This window comes from Rhinopithecus bieti, unplaced genomic scaffold (assembly GCF_001698545.2).
Source record: "Rhinopithecus bieti isolate Rb0 unplaced genomic scaffold, ASM169854v2 scaffold_20777, whole genome shotgun sequence".
Classification (NCBI taxonomy): Eukaryota; Metazoa; Chordata; class Mammalia; order Primates; family Cercopithecidae; genus Rhinopithecus; species Rhinopithecus bieti.
This window is the reverse complement of record NW_016810099.1, coordinates 745,270-764,083: the sequence shown is the minus strand read 5'-3', so window position 1 is coordinate 764,083 and position 18,814 is coordinate 745,270. Positions and strand designations below refer to the sequence as shown.

The 18,814-nt window shown below is 48.1% G+C and overlaps 1 protein-coding gene across 6 annotated transcripts in view; it reads left to right on the top strand.

Moving 5' to 3' along the window:
* CECR2 (CECR2 histone acetyl-lysine reader) overlaps positions 1–12,791 on the top strand; it is a 200,236-nt gene extending 187,445 nt beyond the window's left edge. For 3 of the 6 annotated variants that reach the window (XM_017891342.1, XM_017891340.1, XM_017891345.1), the window contains 5 exons: positions 719–844; positions 1,036–1,879; positions 6,861–8,280; positions 10,778–10,889; positions 11,552–12,791. In XM_017891342.1, the coding sequence (XP_017746831.1) occupies positions 719–844; positions 1,036–1,879; positions 6,861–8,280; positions 10,778–10,889; positions 11,552–11,557 (2,508 nt within the window). In that variant the 3' untranslated portion in view covers positions 11,558–12,791. The remainder of the gene's footprint in view (positions 1–718; positions 845–1,035; positions 1,880–6,860; positions 8,281–10,777; positions 10,890–11,551) is intronic. The other 3 variants (XM_017891344.1, XM_017891343.1, XM_017891341.1) reach the window with 3 other exon arrangements.
* The last annotated feature ends 6,023 nt before the right edge of the window (positions 12,792–18,814 follow it).

The following is an 18,814-nucleotide window of genomic DNA, read 5'->3' as shown; positions in this document are numbered from 1 at the left end:
ACTCTGTCTCCAAAAAAAAAAAAAATGTAATCTTTATTGTGTAAAGCACAGGTATACATATAGTACATAAATGTACAGTATATCTGCAACATTAAGATTTCATGGTAGTGGCCGGGCACGGTGGCTCATGCCTGTAATCCCAGCACTTTGGGAGGCCGAGAGGCAGGCGGATCACAAAGTCAGGAGATCAAGACCATCCTGGCCAACATGATGAAACCCCGTCTCTACTAAAAATACAAAAAAATTAAATTAGCCAAGCGCGGTGGCGGGCACCTGTAGTCCCAGCTACTCGGGAGGCTGAGGCAGAAAGATGGCGTGAACCCAGGAGGCGGCGGAGCTTGCAGTGAGCGGAGATCGCACCACTGCACTCCAGCCTGGGTGAAAGAGCGAGACTGCGTCTCAAAAAAAAAAAACATTTCATGGTAGCAGGCAACTGGGGAGAAACAGCTAAAATGGATCCTTAGGAGGAGGAGTAATAAAAAGGAGATTGAGAAATACTGATTTAATCTAGTATCTACTGGAGAAGGAAGTTGCTTCGGGCTCACAGGCAAGCCCTGATGCGGGTGAGCACGTATGTTCACAGTCTCCCTGTTTCCGGCCGAGGTTTAGTCATCTGTTTTATTTTAGTAGAATGTTCATCTTCAGGAAAACCCTTGTTGTCAACCTAAGGTCTGTGCCTTTCCTTTTTCCTCTTCTTGCTTTGCTCAATGTGCTGCAGAGGCCAGCAGTACCAGGGACATTTGGCCCTCTGCGAGGATCAGATCCTGCCACCTTGTATGGCTCTGGCGTCCCGGAGCCACACCCTGGGGAGCCTGTGCAGCAGCGTCAGCCTTTCGCCATGCAGGTAAGCAGCCTACTCAGGAGGTTCAGGTGCAGAGGGTCCCACAGGTACGTTTCAGAGAAAAAGTCTCTTTCCAGGTTAAATGTCGTTCATTGCCTCCTTTCCCAAAGGGCCTGTTGCCATAGAGAAGCACGTCACAAAGTGTGCCTTATTCTGTGAGTCTGGTTAACTGTGCTGCCTTTTCTTGTTGCCAGCCTCCAGTTGGAATTAACAGCCTCCGAGGACCCAGGCTAGGCACACCCGAGGAGAAGCAGATGTGTGGGGGGCTGACGCACCTTTCTAACATGGGCCCACACCCTGGATCCTTGCAGCTTGGGCAGATAAGTGGCCCAAGTCAGGATGGAAGCGTGTATGCTCCAGCTCAGTTCCAGCCAGGATTCATTCCTCCCCGGCATGGGGGAGCTCCAGCCCGGCCACCAGACTTTCCTGAAAGCTCAGAAATTGCTCCCAGCCACATGTATCGCTCGTACAAGTACCTGAATCGAGTACACTCTGCCATCTGGAATGGGAACCACGGTGCTACGAACCCAGGACCCTTGGGCCCAGATGAGAAGCCCCACCTGGGGCCAGGACCCTCGCACCAGCCTCACACTCTTGGTCACATGATGGATTCCCGAGTCATGAGACCACCTGTCCCCCACAACCAGTGGACTGAACAATCAGGCTTCCTACCTCATGGAGTTCCTTCCACAGGGTACATGCGACCGCCCTGCAAGTCTGCTGGACATCGGTTACAGCCACCTCCAGTACCAGCACCCAGTTCTTTGTTTGGAGCGCCTGCCCAGGCTCTGCGGGGGGTGCAGGGAGGGGACTCCATGATGGACAGCCCAGAGATGATCGCCATGCAGCAGCTCTCCTCCCGCGTCTGCCCCCCAGGTGTGCCTTACCACCCCCACCAGCCCGCACCCCCGCGTTTACCTGGCCCTTTTCCGCAGGTAGCTCACACAGTGTCGGTCACTGTGTCAGCCCCCAAGCCTGCCCTGGGCAACCCTGGGAGGGCACCGAGCACTGAAACACAAGAGCCTGAGAATGACCAAGGTAATTCACACTGTCACTTTGGGCTCTTTAAGCTCGTTTCATGAGTAATCATTTTACACAGCATATCAAACCAAGAGTGATCTGTCTAGTTCCCAGCCTCTTTTTTTTTCTTTTTGAGACAGAGTCTCGCTCTGTCGCCCAGACTGGAGTGCGAGGGCAATGGCATAATCTCCGCTCACTGCAAGCTCCGCCTCACAGGTTCACACCATTCTCCTGCCTCAGCCTCCTGAGTAGCTGGGACTACAGGCGCCCGCCACCACGTCCGGCTAATTTTTTGGTATATTTAGTAGGGATGGGGTTTCACCGTGTTAGCCGGGATGGTCTCGATCTCCTGACTTCGTGATCTGCCCCCCCTCGGCCTCCCAAAGTGCTGGGATGACAGGCGTGAGCCACCGCGCCCGGCCTTCCTAGCCTCTCTTTCTTGAACTTCTCAGATTTGGGCCAATCATAGTCCTTCTCTCGGTCTATAGATCCCAGAGCATTTCTGGTCATAATTTTGACTGCTGCACAGGTAGGCGTTTGCTGTGCCAGGCACTCCTCCTGAGACTTTTTTTTTTGAGACAGTCTCACTCTGTTGCCCAGGCTGGAGTGATCTTGGCTCACTGCAACCTCTGTCTCCCAGGTTTAAGCACTTCTTCTGCCTCAGCCTCCTGAGTAGCTGGGATTACAGGTACATGCTACCATACCCGGCTAAATTTTTTGTTTTTTTTGAGACGGAGTCTCGCTCTGTCACCCAGGCTGGAGTGCAGTGGCCGGATCTCAGCTCACTGCAAGCTCCGCCTCCCGGATTCACGCCATTCTCCTGCCTCAGCCTCCCAAGTAGCTGGGACTACAGGCGCCCGCCACCTCGCCCTGCTAGTTTTTTGGGGGGTTTTTTTGTTTTGTTTTGTTTTGTTTTGTTTTGTTTTTTTGAGATGGAGTCTGGCTCTGTCGCCCAGGCTGGAGTGCAGTGGCACGATCTCCACTCACTGCAAGCTCCGCCTCCGAGTTCACGCCATTCTCCTGCCTCAGCCTCCCGTGTAGCTGGGACTACAGGCGCCCACCACCACGCCTGGCTAATTTTGTATTTTAGTAGAGACGGGGTTTCACCGTATTAGCCAGGGTGGTCTCGATCTCCTGACCTCGTGATCGCCCGTCTCGGCCTCCCAAAGTGCTAGGATTACAAGCATGAGCCTTCCTGAGACTTTTATACTTTAACTCATTTATTCTCAGAACAAGCATTCGAGATAGCTGCTGTTACTATCCTTTTTGCAGATGGAAAATCCAAGGCATGGAAATGTTAGATTATTTGCTCTCAGCCAGCTAGTAAATAGCAGAACTGAGATTTGGGCTCAGACAGACTAGATCCAGCATCCCATGCTTTACCCACTACATCATCATAGTTCCTCTAAAAAAGTACTGTCAGCCAGGCAGTAGCTTTGGTGGCTCATGCCTGTAGTCCCAGAAGTTTGGGAGGCCGAGGCCAGTGGATCACTTGAGCCCAGGAGTTCAAGACCAGCCTGGGCAAGAGAGTAAGACTGTCTCCACTAAAAGATTTTAAAATGACGGGCGTGGTGGCTGACACCTGTAATCCCAACACTTTGGGAGGCCGAGGCGGGTGGATCACAAGGTCAGGAGATTGAGACCATCCTAGCTAACACGGTGAAACCCCATTTCTACTAAAAAAAAAAAAAAAAAAATTGCCAGGCACAGTGGCTCACACCTGTAATCCCAGCACCTTGGGAGGCTGAGGTGGGCGGATCACAAGGTCAGGAGATGGATACCATCCTGGCTAACATGGTGAAACCGCATCTCTACTAAAAATATAAAAAATTAGCTGGGCGTGGTGGCGGGCACCTGTAGTCCCAGCTACTCAGGGGGCTGAGGCAAGAGAATCACTTGAACCTGGGAGGTGGAGCTTGCAGTAAGCCGAGATCGTGCCACTGAACTCCAGCCTGGGCAACAGAGCGAGACTCCGTCTCAAAAAAAAAAAAAAATTTTAAAAATTAGCTAGGCATGGTGACTCATGCCTGTAATTCCAGCATTTTGGGAGGGCAAGGCAGGCAGATCACCTGAGGTCAGGAGTTCAAGACCAGCTTGCCTAACATAGCAAAACCCCATTTTTCTTAAAATACAAAAATTAGCCAGGCATGGTGGCAGGTGCCTGTAATTCCAGCTACTCGGGAGGCTGAGGCAGGAGAATCACTTGAACCCAGGAGGCAGAGTTTGCAGTGAGCTGAGATTGTACCACTGCACTCCAGCCTGGGCCACAAAGTGAGACTGTCTTAAAAAAAGAAAGAAAGAAGAAAGAAAAAAGGTTCATGCCTATAGTCCCAGCTACTTGGGAGGCTGAGGTGGGAGGATCACCTGAATGAACCCAGGGAGGTCAAGGCTACAGTGAGCTATGATTGCACCACTGTACTCCATCCTGGCAACAGAGCAAAAGCATGTCTCAAAAAAGAAAAAAAAATACCATCTTGAAAGTTATTATGAAGTCAATTTCTGTTCTTTGGCTACATACCTGGATTTATTAAGAATGGCCAGTAGTGAGATCTGGCAAATTTGGAAGCATTTTCTTAGAAATGCTGTTTAAGAGGAGTAAACATTTACTAGGGGGAGAAAATGGGGAAAAAATACTTTGTAACTAATGCTTATTTCTAGGATAAACATCTAGCATGCATGTAATTTTCTTCAGTACCTGGCAGGAGAATGGAGACACTTGGACTTTAAGATAACAAATTCCTGGCCAGGCGTGGTGTGGTGGCTTACGCCTGTAATCCCAGCACTTTGGGAGGCCGAGGCGGGTGGATCACGAGGTCAGGAGTTCAAGACCAGCCGGGCCAACATGGTGAAACCCCGTCTCTACTAAAAATATAAAAATTAGCCGGGCACAGTGGTGGGTGCCTGTAATCTCAGCTACTTGGGAGGCTGAGGCAGGAGAATCGCTGGAACCCGGGAGGCTGAGGTTTCAGTGAGCCGAGATCACACCACTGCACTCTAGCCTGGGTGACAGAGCAAGACTCCATCTCAAAAAAAAGATAATAGATTCCACATAAAAGTGTTTCTCATACCTGTAATCCCAACTACTTGGGAGTCTGAGGTGGAAGGATTACTTGAACCCTGGAGTTCGAGGTTTCAGTGACGCATGATCACACCACTACACTCCAGCCTGGATGACGGAGTTGAAACTCCGACTCTTTAAAAAAAAAAGAAAAAAAAATGTTAGGGAAGAAAACCCTTTTGGTAATTCTTTTATGAAAAGTCCTACTTTGTTAACACCACCTCTAGCAGAATTTTCTAATACTGATTTCAAGTGAGTTCTGGAATTGAAAGCTTTACAAGAATCCTGTTTAGTTAAGTCTTTGATAAGTCTAGTTGTAAGTTTAATGTTGACTGAATAATGAAAAGTACAATTTTTGACTTTCATTGTACAATTTGTACCATTGACCTTTAAGGCCTGCTTCAGGTAGCCTGAGCTATCTTAATAGCTCTTTGAAAGTTGTTAAGAATCTCTAACCTTGTCCTTCAGATCTGTTACCAGGATTGTAATTTGATCACACCTGGACAACTGTCCTCCAACTGTCCTCCTAGAAAGATTATAAAAAGATTATTTTGGCCTCGTGCAGTAACTCACGCCTGTAATTCCAGCACTTCGGGAGGCTGAGGCGGTGGATCATCTGAGGTCGGGAGTTTGAGTCCAGCCTGGCCAACATGGTGAAACCCTGTCTCTACTAAAAATACAAAAATTGGCTGGGCGCAGTGGCTCACGCCTGTAATCCCAGCACTTTGGGAGGCCGAGGCGGGTAGATCACCTGAGGTCGGGAGTTCGAGACCAGCCTGACCAACATAAAGAAACCTCATCTCTCCTAAAAATACAAAAATTAGCTGGGCATGGTGGCGTATACCTGTAATCCCAGCTACTCGGGAGGCTGAGGCAGGAGAATCTCTTGAACCCGGGAGGCGGAGGTTGTGGTGAGCCGAGATCACGCCATTGCACTCCAGGCTGGGCAATAAGAGCGAAACTCCGTCTCAAAAAATACAAAAATACAAAAATTAGGCCAGCGTGGTGGCGCGTGCCTATAATTTCAGCTACGTGGGAGGCTGGGTCATGAGAATCACTTGAACCCAGGAGGTGGAGGTTGCGTGAGCCAAGATCGTGCCACTGCACTCCAGCCTGGGCATCAGAGTGAGACTCTACCTCAAAAAAAAAATAGATTATTTTATATAGATATATACATGCACTTACCCACTATTGTATATTGTAGTCTTAGTTAAGACCATATTTGTAGGTTGAATAGTAAGGTAAAGAATTCTGAGGATATAAACAAGCATAGGAGTCTAATAAATTAATTTGATTGGGCTTAGTAAGTTTCCATAATGTGTTAAAGATGCCTTTTGAGTTTTATGTTGTAGGCATCTTGTCTTCAAGACATGCAGACAAAATGAGTGTATTCATTCAACAAAGTGATTGAGTCTGTGTGTGCATGGACCGAGACGACAGGGAGACAGAGAAGTCCCTCCTGTGGAGCTTTTATTCTCATGGAGAGAAATCAGGGGTTTGGCCTTTCTGAATGCCCGTGATGCCCTGTTCTTTCTTGTTGCATCACATTTTAGAGCTTCCCAGCATGGCCAGCGATTCTGATAACAACCATCCCCTCCCGGTGTATTTCACATGCACCTGTCTAGAGTCTATGAGCCACAAGCCATCTCTCAGGCTCTTACGAATCAGGCAACCCAAGGTGAAGGACATTTCCATTCTCCAGCCCACTGTAAGTGTGGCTGTAGAGGTGCTAGATTTTACCTTTGTGTCCATGAAAGGGGTGAAAGGAAGTGTACAGGGACCCCAATGTCCTGAGCTCTTTCAGGGCTCAAACAATTTCCAGCTGGGACCTGAGTCACCACACATCCACCTTAATCTGACTCGGGTGTGCTCTTTACATTAATATGCCATTTCAGCTGCTGAATTATTTTTTCTCCTTTTTTTTTTTTTTTTTTTTTGCAGCAGAGCCGTTGCCTGGCCTTGAAGAGAAACCAGCAAATGTTGGTACTTCAGAGGGGGTATACCTCAAACAACTACCTCACCCCACGCCTTCCCTGCAGACTGACTGCACCAGGCAGAGCTCACCACAAGAAAGGGAAACAGTGGGCCCGGAGCTCAAAAGCAACTCCTCCGAATCTGCGGACAACTGTAAAGCCACCAAGGGCAAGAATCCCTGGCCCTCGGATAGCAGCTACCCTGGCCCAGCCGCCCAAGGCTGCATGAGAGACCTCTCCACCGTGGCAGACAGGGGCACTCTTCCCGAGAACGGAGTCACTGGGGAAGCATCTCCTTGTGGATCAGAGGGGAAGGGCCTTGGTAGCAGTGGTTCTGAAAAGCTGCTCTGCCCCAGAGGCAGAACGTTTCAGGAAACCATGCCATGCACAGGACAGAACGCGACGACACCGCCCAGCACAGACCCCGGTTTGATGGGAGGCACTGTGAGCCAGTTTTCCCCCCTGTACATGCCTGGCCTGGAGTACCCGAATTCAGCTGCCCATTACCACATCAGTCCGGGCCTGCAGGGTGTGGGCCCTGTGATGGGAGGGAAGTCCCCAGCATCCCATCCCCAGCATTTCCCCCCAAGAGGCTTTCAGTCTAACCACACTCATTCTGGAGGCTTTCCCCGGTATCGCCCCCCACAAGGGATGAGATATTCCTACCACCCACCACCGCAGCCTTCCTACCACCACTATCAGCGAACTCCTTACTATGCGTGTCCACAGAGCTTTTCGGACTGGCAGAGACCTCTGCATCCCCAGGGAAGCCCCGGCGGGCCCCCAGCCAATCAGCCTCCCCCACCGAGGTCCCTCTTCTCAGATAAGAATGCCATGGCCAGTCTGCAAGGCTGTGAGACACTGCATGCTGCCTTAACTTCTCCAACCCGTATGGATGCAGTGGCTGCTAAAGTCCCAAATGACGGGCAGAATCCTGGTCCCGAGGAAGAGAAGCTGGATGAATCTCTGGAGAGGCCAGAGAGTCCCAAAGAGTTTTTAGACCTGGACAACCATAACGCCGCCACCAAGCGGCAGAGCTCGTTGTCAGCCAGCGAGTATCTCTATGGAACTCCGCCTCCGCCTCTGAGTTCAGGAATGGGATTTGCTTCCTCAGCGTTTCCGCCCCATGGTGTGATGCTGCAGCCAGGGCCTCCCTATACACCTCAGCAGCCGGCCAGTCACTTTCAGCCCAGGGCTTACTCCTCCCCTGTGGCTGCCCACCCGCCTCACCACCCAGGGGCCACCCAGCCCAACGGCCTCTCTCAGGAGGGTCCCAGCTATCGCTGCCAGGAAGAGGGCCTGGGTCACTTTCAAGCTGTGATGATGGAACAAATTGGCACTAGAAGTGGAATAAGGGGACCTTTCCAGGAAATGTACAGACCATCAGGGTAAGATTGCATTTGGGCTTTTCCCCCTAAGGAAAGAACAGATGTTTATTTTATTTATTTTTGAGACAGAGTCTCCCTTTGTCACTCAGGCTGGAGTGCAGTGGTGTGATCATGGCTCACAGCAGCCTCGACCTCCCAGTCTCAAGGATCCTCCTGCATCAGCCCTTTAAGTAACTGGGACTACACACGTGCCACCATACCCAGCTAACTTGTTTGGTTTTTTGTTTGTTTTGTTTTGTTTTGTAGAGGTAGGGTTTCACCATGTTGCCCAGGCTGGTCTTAGTCTCCTGAGCGCAAGTAGTCATCCTGCCTCAGTCTCTCAAAGTGCTGAGGTTATAGGCAGGAGCCACCACGCCTGGCCTGGATATTCATTTTAAACAGAAAAATGGCCTTAGAGATGAAGATAACAGTTAATGATCTCGGAACAAAAAAAGCATGTGACTTATTGATATTGAGCACTCTGTAGGAAGGTATTAGACTTACAGCCCAACTTTATCTTTGAAATTTTTTCCCCTCATGAAAATGAATAGGACTAGGAGCGTGGCTCAAGCACTTGTAAATCCCAGACACATTTGGAGAGGCGAGACGAGAGCGGATACAGAAGGTCAGAGATCGAGACCATCCTGGCATAACACGGGTTAACCCACGTCTTCTACTACAAAATAACCAAAAAATAGCCAGGCGAGGTGGCGGGCGCCTGGCTAGTCTCAGCCTATCCTCGGGAAGGCTGGAGGAGGAGAATGGCGTCAACCCCGGGAGCGAGCTTTGCAGTGGCGAGATCCAGCACTGCACTCCAGCCCTGGGCGAACAGGGCGAGGACTCCAGTCTCAAAAAAAAAAAAAAAAAGAAAGAAAATGAATAGGACTTTAAATGACTGAGTTAGATTTTGATATTGTGACCTTTTTTATTTTTATGTATGTATGTATTTATTTATTTATTTGAGATTAAGTCTCGCTCTGTGGCCCAGGCTGGAGTGCAGTGGTACAATCTCTGCTCACTGCAAGCTCTGCTTCCCAGGTGCAAGCCATTCTCCTGTCTCATCCTCCTAAGTAGCTGGGATCACAGGTGCCCGCCACCACACCTGGCTGAATTTTGTATGATACTGTAAACTTAATCACCACAGTTTGAGAGCTGAAAGCAAGGCTGTGTCAACATTGCTGCCATGTGCAGACACTGACCAAGGTAAAAAAAAAAAAATAGGCCTACGCAGGAGTAGAAGAGGAGATCATATGTAGTACTGAAGTTTTACTACATACCTCTCGTTTCTTACCCTATCATTGAATGAGAAAACCAGGTTTATCCAGAATGCAAGCAAGTCCCCATGAGACTTCTTTCACACATGCTTGTGTAGTGATGTTCTCGAGATCCAGTTAGGTGATCTGCCATCCAGGAAGTTTTCAAATCGATATATACAAATGAAAGTTATGAAGCGTAATCTTGAAACCAGTACCATTCAGCATAAAAACCAGTATGCCTCGCCTCAGTGCCATCCTGTCGTCTTACTGCTAGACCCTCTCTACTATTTAACATTTTGTCATGTTTGCTTTATATGTCTCTCAATACCTGTTTTCTTTTCTTTACTTTTTTTCCTAAGCTGTTGGAAAGTAAACTGTAGACATCATGGCCCTTAACCCTCAATACTTGAGCATGTGTCTCCTAAGAATGGACATTCCTTGGAGCACCGTTTCAAAATGACACCACACTCGAGGCAAATGACAGGGTCTAACAGAGTTTGTATTGCTCTGTCCTCAGTTGTCCCCAGAGTGTCTTTTAGAGCCATTTCTTTGTGTTTTATTTTGTTTTTTTCTGACAAAGGATCCCATCAAGGCTCATGGATTTGCATTTGACTGCTGTGTCTGTTTAGTCTCTTAATTTATAGCAGTTGTCCTACCTTTGTTTTGTTTTCCAAAGAGTCCAGACCAGTTATCATGGTGAGTGTTCCAGATTCTATTTTCATCACATAGTCTCCATGTTTAGATGAAACTCTTGTGCCAGGTGTAGTGGTTCATACTTATAACCCCAGCACTTTGGGGGGCTGAGGCAGGAAGATTACTTAAGCTCAAGAGTTCGAGACCAGCCTGGGCAACATAGCAAGATCCTGTCTCTACTGAAAATAAAGAACTTAGCTGGGCGTGGTAGCACACACCTGTAGTTCCAACTACTGAGGAGGGTGAGGCAGGAGCGTCCCTTAAGCCCAGAAGATTGAGGCTGCAGTAAACCATGATCCTGACACTACACTCTACCGGGGTGACAGAGCAAGACCCTGTCTCTAAGAGAAAAAAAAGTAGATTAAACACTTTTGTCAGGAGTATACGTAGGCGGTGCGTGTGCGTGCCACTTAACTGCACCAGGAGGCACAGAATGTGGAGTTCTCCCAGTATGGATGATTCCAGGCCTGATCACCGGGATGACAAAGGCAGTACCCTCATGACTGCAATGTCTTGTTTCTTTTGTCATTAACATGTCTTCATTAATCACTTCTTTCTCGTGGCTGTAGAATGCAGATGCACCCGGTCCAGTCACAGGCCTCGTTCCCAAAGACCCCCACAGCAGCAACGTCACAGGAGGAGCTGCCGCCTCATAAGCCTCCAACACTTCCCCTGGATCAGGTAAGAGTCACTAAAAGTTAGAGCTGTTCCTCCAGGTGTTGGGAAGTAAGTGTATGACATCCCTGCTCTTCAGAAACAATGTTTTAAGGTATCTTGTGGATCCAGGAACTTTGTCTGGATCATGCTTCCTTGGCACTTGGAAAAAGAGCAAGAGGCCTTGGAAGTCACTTCTCACATGTCTCTTTTTCCTATTGTGATATGGAATGTATGTATACCAATTTGGTGAGTATTTAAACCTCATTTTTTCCAAACCATCCGCCAACATTTTTTCTGCCATGATCGCTTGTCTGTTTTATGCTTCCCCCCTTTTTCATTGGAGAGAGACTAGTTGGTGGGTTTTAGAGTACTGCCTCTGAGTGCTGCTTCTCTCCCATGCAGTCGTTCCCTTGACCCCCACAAAGTAGTTGTCATTGGCTGCATCATGATCATCTGTCAATGTGCAAGTCCTACTGCTGTTAAGCATTGGGACTGGGATCTGAGTTGAGAAGTCCAGGACTCTAGAACCTACCCTCTGGAAGTAAACTGTAGCTAATGAAATAGAATCAAGCCATTTTCACAGATGAGGAGCTTGGACACTCTTTGGGCTTACTTTTTTTCTTTTTTTTTTTTTAACAATTAACCCGATTTTTTATTTTTGTTTAAAATGTCTTTGTTTCTTTCAGAGCTAGTCCAAGGAGGAAATGAGCCCCAAGCAGTGGAAAGCTGCACACGAAGACTGGAATGTGGAGAACTGGGGAGTGCACTGTCAGCTGTATCCCCGTCACCTGCTCCACCCCTTCACGGCGACCCACTTGTGCCATCCTTGAGCTGGAGCCAGTCACAGGCCCTAAAAGGACACTCCTTAGATGACTGACACACAGATTGCAAAGGTCCTAGTCCAGGGATCTCTTGCACAGCTGATGGAGACAGTCAGGCAAAACAAATGAACGTGGAGTTAATGATGACTTTTCCAAATCCTGAGACACTCTTCAGGGAAAATCACTTTAAACTTGGGGGAGGGGGTATACTCAAGAATGGAGTGGTGCTTTTAAACTTTGATGAGCAGCTAAACTCAGGTATATATTTGGGGAAGGGACTACTCTTAGTATTAATGGTTTTGGAGCTGGGTCCAGTTTACAGAAATTTCATGTTGCCTTTTAAAATAATTTTGTTGGTGGTGAATGTATTGTACATAAAGTGGGAAGGGTGGGTGGGGATGCGGAAGAAATGGGGGTCCTAACTGGTGGGCACACAGCACTGGAGTGATTTTTATCTGTTTACAATCATGTCACACTGAATACTTCTGGGAGCTGGAGATGAGGGTAGGAAAAGTTTGATCTTGTAATATGTCACTATGTTTCCTTAGTTGCCAGCCAGCCTTCAGAATAGCTAAAGGCCTTCCTTCCTTCCAGTCGGCCTGAGAGAGAACACCTGTCCCCTAACCACCTGCTGGTGGTGGTGTCTCTGTTGGAGGCAGAGTGCTCTCAGGAGACGACTAGAAGCGTCAGCCCGGAAGACAGGCTGCTCTCTCACGCTGGTGGCCCAAATCCTGGATTTGAGAAAGTGATGTCCCTTCCTGATTTTACCACCAGCCCTACCGAATAGTTGTAAACCAGTATCAGGAATTGGGATCTAGAGTGTTTCACATATTAGAAGATGAATCGTCCTCATCACAGACCTCCCTGTCAGGACTGTGATCTAGAAGGCACCACACACAGCTTTCTGGCACGAATCACATTTTGTGGAAGTGACTACTCAGGTTTGTATATTTTAGTATCAAAGAATTGCACAGGTTTGAATAGGAAAAATGTATTCTATAGATTTACAGTTTGACTTTAGGAATATTTCAGTATATATAGTTTTTATTAGTTTTAAGTGAATCATGGTAAAATCAGTCATGGTGATTTAAAATAGCTATCAAGAACAAGTTCTTGGAATTATTTGTTGTGTCTGTGATAGGAAACCATTTTACAGTATTAAATTACTTTATTACAGTTGTAGAACTGAACTACACTGGATTCTCCCTCATTAGCATTCTGTGTTTGGTTTTAGCTGAGAGGTCACCAAAGTTAGGACCCACGTTTTAAACTTTTGAATATCCCACAAAAGAAAAAACGAAGGAAAATACTGAAATTACAGGTCTTTGTAAAGAGTAGCATATTTTTAAGCATGCTTTTGGGACAGTAGAAGAGCCTCTATGAAATATTAATCTGCCCTAGTTTCTTATCAATTCAACTGTGGGAGGGGCCAGTAGAGTTTTTCCCTCCAATTCCAGGATTCCTAGTGAAACACGGAACTGTCATGTTTACAGTTTGCTAAAATAACGCTGTCCGTGGAAAAGGAAGCTGATCAGAAGCATCTGTGATACAGAGAAATGAAATCCAAGACACCAGTTCCAGGAGGACGGAAGTTCATATCCGTACGCAAACGCTTGGCCTGGTGGTGTTGCCTAGGGCTCAGGCAGATTTGAGAGTTGAGTAGGGAACACAGATGCCTCTGAGGTATAATGCACAAAAATACAGATTTGCTCTCAGAGGTTTTACTTTTAAATTTGATGTATTTGCAAGTGGATTGAGTTTTGAGCCTGTGTTCTCACTGGATCCTAATTCTTGTTAGAAACCTATCGCTGGCATGACGTGGTTTAGAAGAGTGAAGAGGACAGAAGGTTTTCGGATGGGTCTGCCCTGTAGCTAGCATCCGCTAACATGGAGCATTACTACTTCAGTTTCTGTGTGTGTGCAGAAGCAGGGAGGAGGGGAAAAAAACAGCTAGTTTGGAGCTGGTTAGCCCTGGTCTAGGCCCAGAGAATCTGGCCACTGACAGCTTTTCTCTTTTCCTGGTAATGCTGGTTTGAATCAGAGGCCTCTCACTTCTCCCTAACAGGAGCACTGTCACTGAGGGCTTCTCCCCGTGACTACCCCAGGGGCCTGGGTGGGAGTGGCTGTGAGCAGCATTTGGGCTAGTGCCCTCTTTCCTCCTGCCCTCGTGGTCCTCGAGCAGCTGTGTGCGCACTGTTCCAGGTAATCCTGTCTCCTCCCTCTCCCAGTGACCGCCCCAATCAGCTGTTCCTAGAGCAGTGCTGTGAACTATACAGGAAAAGTCAGTAAATCCCTTTATCCTTAATCTCCCTTCTTGGTTTTAGACAGAAAATATTAAAGAAGAGCAATAGGAAATAGAACTACTGTATTAAATTATAACACTGTGAACAGGAGCAACAGCAGCCGCAGAATTGTCAGCCTTCCTGCATCCTGTGTGGGCAGGTGTCCATGCATTACAGGTACTAGTGCTTCGTCCTTTGTCCAGGGAGTGTTCTGAGCTTTCACAGGTCTTTGAAGTGCGGATCTGCTATAAGCTGTCTGGAGCTGCCAGGTTACAGAAATCCACATGACCGTGAGCTGCTGTGAACCCCTAGTCCACCCATCCCCAAGCAGGATCTTTTTCTCACCTTTTCTTCCTCCTCTAGCACTTCTCTTTCCAAGTGTCTTAAGCAGATGCAGTGTCTTAAAGCAGATGCAAATGCATTTGCCATCCTCTCCATTAGGAAAATGATAGTTATGTGATATGTTATAATGAGAAAGTAGTGTGTAAAGTGTCCTGAAAAGGTTTGTTCTCAAGCTAGAAGGACATTTCACCCTGTGGGTCGCTGTCACCTTGTCAATATGCCGGCTCTCAGTGGTCCCCGAGAGGACGGGGATAGCTGAGATCATGGAGAACGGGAAATAGCATCGCACCTCTTTGATTTAACACCCATGGCTCGCCTTTATTTAAGTTGTTAATAAGTTGTTAATAGAAACCTGTGTCCCTAAGGCCCAAGAGAAAGAAAAGATGAGCTTCTTGGGAAGATTCTAGATTTGTTTTCCCCTCAGAATTAAAAGTAGTTTTAATTCAGCTACTTTTTCCCCTCACTTAAAAGGTAGCAGGAGCTATTGGCTAAAATTTGTTACAGTGAATGCACGTGAAGAGTAAATAAGAACAACCCCTGCAGGATTCTTATTGACGTAACTTTCCATCCCACCTCCGCCTCTCCTACATCACCAGCCTTCATCAGGTTGGTTTAGTTTACCTGATCGTACACATGAGCTGCTTACCAACAGATCGTATCTTCTTACTGAGCCCAGGCCAGATGCTCTGGGAAGGCAGGCCTCGTCATGCTCCTCTTCGTTAGGCTTCATGAAAACCTGAAGACCTGCAGTTTGTGCCCCTCAGTTCAGTCAAACCTCAGCTTTCAATGTCGATTTACTCTGGCTTGTCCCTTGAAAGTGCTTCTTTTGACTAAGCATTTGGTGTCGTTATCCCATGCCATTTCTCTGCTGTATAGTTACTAGGTTATTTTTGCTGATTCCTACTGCTGGCAAAGGGTATGCTCAGTGCCTTCCCAGGCCCACAGAATTCCAGTGTTGCAGTCACCACAGCTGTCAGAAACAAGCTTGCAATCCATACCTCTTGGTTCACTTTTTTTTAATGGAAGTTCAAATCTGTAAATACTACACTGCTCTTAAGACCTGATTTGAGCCGGGCGCGGTGGCTCAAGCCTGTAATCCCAGCACTTTGGGAGGCCGAGACGGGCGGATCACGAGGTCAGGAGATCGAGACCATCCTGGCTAACACAGTGAAACCTCGTCTCTACTAAAAATACAAAAAAAAAAACTAGCCAGGCGAGGTGGCGGGCGCCTGTAGTCCCAGCTACTCGGGAGGCTGAGGCAGGAGAATGGCGTGAACCCGGGAGGCAGAGCTTGCAGTGAGCTGAGATCCGGCCACTGTACTCCAGCCCGGGCGACAGAGCCAGACTCCGTCTCAAAAAAAAAAAAAAAGACCTGATTTGAAATTTCACAGGAAGGCTTAATCCTACAGTCCCAAGTTAAGGACAGTTCAATAGTGTCAGAACCCCAACATGCTTGAAGAGAACCTCGGTTTTCCAGGAGGCTGAGGCAGGAGAATGCGTGAAACCCAAGGAGGCGGAGCTTGCGAGTGAGCGAGATACGCCACTGCACTCCAGCCTGGGCGACAGAGCGAGACTCCGCCTTCAAAAAAAAAAAAACAAAAAAAAAAAAGAGAGAACCTCGGTTTTCATAGAAAAGAAAGGCTGACGGTTTTCTAGCATTGTTGCCCTTGTTTGTCTGTCAGTCAGTTCACCCTCTGCAGATTCTTCATGGACCCGCATTGCAGAAATCAGTCCCATGTATTAGTGAGCCGTGTGCTGCCCGATTCTGGGGTTCCTGGGGTGTGGTGTCTCCACAGGTAACTCCGGACAATAGCGTCAGTCAGGATACTTCTTATTTCGGTTGAGAATGCAGAGGCTTTTATTCGTGGGCTCACATCACTGCATAGCCACAAAGAATGTGATTGCCATTTGCTGCGTGAGAAAAAGCTGGGCTCCCCATTTCTTTTTTGGCGGGTTGGACTCTTTGCCATGCAGCCATAGGACACCGAGCCTTGCGCACTTTCCCCTTGGGACAGCAGTGTTTGGGTGCATGTTACTGCGTCCCATTTTTCTTTTTTTCTTTTTTTTGAGACGAAGTCTTGCTGTCGTCCCCCAGGCAGGAGTGCAATGACGCGATCTCGGCTCACTGCAACCGCTGCCTCCCAGGTTCAAGGGATTCTCCTGCCTCAGCCTCCCGAGTAGCTGGAACTACAGGTGTGTGCCACCATGCCCAGCGAATTTTTGTATGTTTAGTAGAGACGGGGTTTCACCATGTTGGCCAGGCTGGTCTCGAACTCCTGACCTCAGGTGATCCACCCGCCTCGGCCTCCCAAAGTGCTGGGATTACAGGCGTGAGGCACCGCGCCCGGCCTTCATTTTTCACGTTAAGCTGGGACACAAGCTTTGCCTCAGGCTGGATGTTGATCCCACTCTGTGCTAGACAGACGTTTGGAGGGACCGTTTGGGCTTGGCTTGACCTTTTCTTACCTAGTTTCTCCCTCTTGTCCTGCATGAGAGGACTGACTGAACTCTAACGTCAGAACGGCTGACGAGCAGCTGATTGTCCTGCATGTGTTTTTTGAAGGGGGTGGGTGGGGTGGGAACAGGGGCATGGATATTGCATAACTTATTGAAATGTTGACCCCCGTTCAAGAAACCATGCGGCCCCTTCCTTTCCCTTCCCTAGCCAGGGCTCAGGCACCTCACTCTTCTGCCTTGTGCACAGCTCCTGGGGCCCAGGTCAGTCTCCGCCAACCTTGGCACACAGTGTCCGGAGCCTCTGCTCTGCTGCAAAAGCAGAAGCCGTGTGAACCTTCTGGCCAGTACTGGAAAGGGGAATGCTATTTATTTTTATATTGTGTATATTTTGTCGTGGTCTGCTGATTCCCTGTTTCACTGAGAGCGACACTTACCTCAATAGTTAGTTCAATATTGTGTGTTGGATAATTTTTTTAAAAGAACTTTTAAAAGCTTTTGATCCTTGGAGGTCTGTAGATTTATTTCCATATGAACTGGTTATTTTGTATAAAGTACATTCTTAAAATAGCAAGGCTCCTCTGTGTGTGTGGTGTGTCTGTCCATGTGTCATTCCCACATCAGGACAAAGGCAGGAACTAGGCCACAAGGCCACCGGCTAAAATGCCATCCCTCATGTCCATTCTCATGCATCAAGAATCCCTGGAGGCGGGGCACGGGTCCTGTGCACGTGAGAGAGGAATATGGTTCCAGAGAACTCAAAACAGTCATATACGGACGGGCAGTTCTAAACCACGTCAGGGATAAAACATTCCTCACAGCTGATCCTCGCAAACCTGGCCTGGCCCTCGGCATCTCACTGGTAAAGGCGTCTGCTTTCAGAAGGTACTACACCGGAGGTGCACGACTTCTCCCCTTCCAGGCTGTGGGGTGTCTGGGGTAGGAAAGGAGTGTACAGTGGGGCAGTGGGGCATTGGGGCAGCTGCAGCCTGGAGCCCGCTGTGCACACACATGGCCAGAAGTGGGAGCTCCAGCCTAAGCAAGCACGCAATTTTCTACCTGCCAAGGTCATTTATGTTTTATTTCCAGTTACTGGGAGAACAGATCGAAAGTAGCTACATTCCTAGAAATTAGCTGTAGTCTTCAGACACCAAAACTCCTGTTGTGTCCTTAAATGCAGACCGTCCCGGTTTAATGATCATTCAACTTGGGAGCTTTCGAACGTGAGACACATTCGGAAGAAACTGTACTTTGAGTATTCGTACAACCATTCTCTCTCACGTTCTGTACGGTATTCAGTACACTCCATGACATATTCAACACTTGATTATAAAAGAGGTGTGGCCAGGTGTGATGGTGGCTCACACCTGTCATCCCAGCACCCTGGGAGGCCGAGGCAGGCGGATCACCTGAGCTCAGGAGCTCGAGACCAGCCTGGCCAACATGGCAAAACCCTGCCTCTGCTAAAAACACAAAATTAGCTGGGCGTGGTGGTGGGTGCCTGTAATCCCAGCTACACGGGAGGCTGAGGCAGGACAATCGCTGGAACCTGGGATGCGGAGGTTGCAGTGAGCCAAGATTGTGCCACCGTACTCTCAAGCCTGAGCGACAGAGCAAGACTCCATCTCAAAAAAAAAATAAAAACGGCAGCTCAAGTGTGGGCTAGCATAAGTTTGCTGAGCACGCTGAAGGCAGGCTAAGCTGTGGTGTTCGGTGGGTTAGGTGGATGCAGTGCATTTTCAACGGACAATGTTTTCAACTCATGATGGGTTTATCTGGAGGTGACCCCATTGGAAGTCGAGGATCATCTCTAATTGGCTGTGTAAGTAATCCTCATTCCATAAAAATTTAACCACAAGTAGTACCGATTTCCAAACCCGTGCTTAGGGCTATCCCTTTCTAGGCAGTGATCTGTCCACTCTCCTTGTAACCTCCAGTTGTTTGGTGTCTGATTGTCCGCACTGATACTCTGTTGTTATTGGCTAACAAATTTTTGAGCCTTTAATCCTGCTACTGTTTTAAAATTGTTCAGTTAATCTCCCATGAAAAG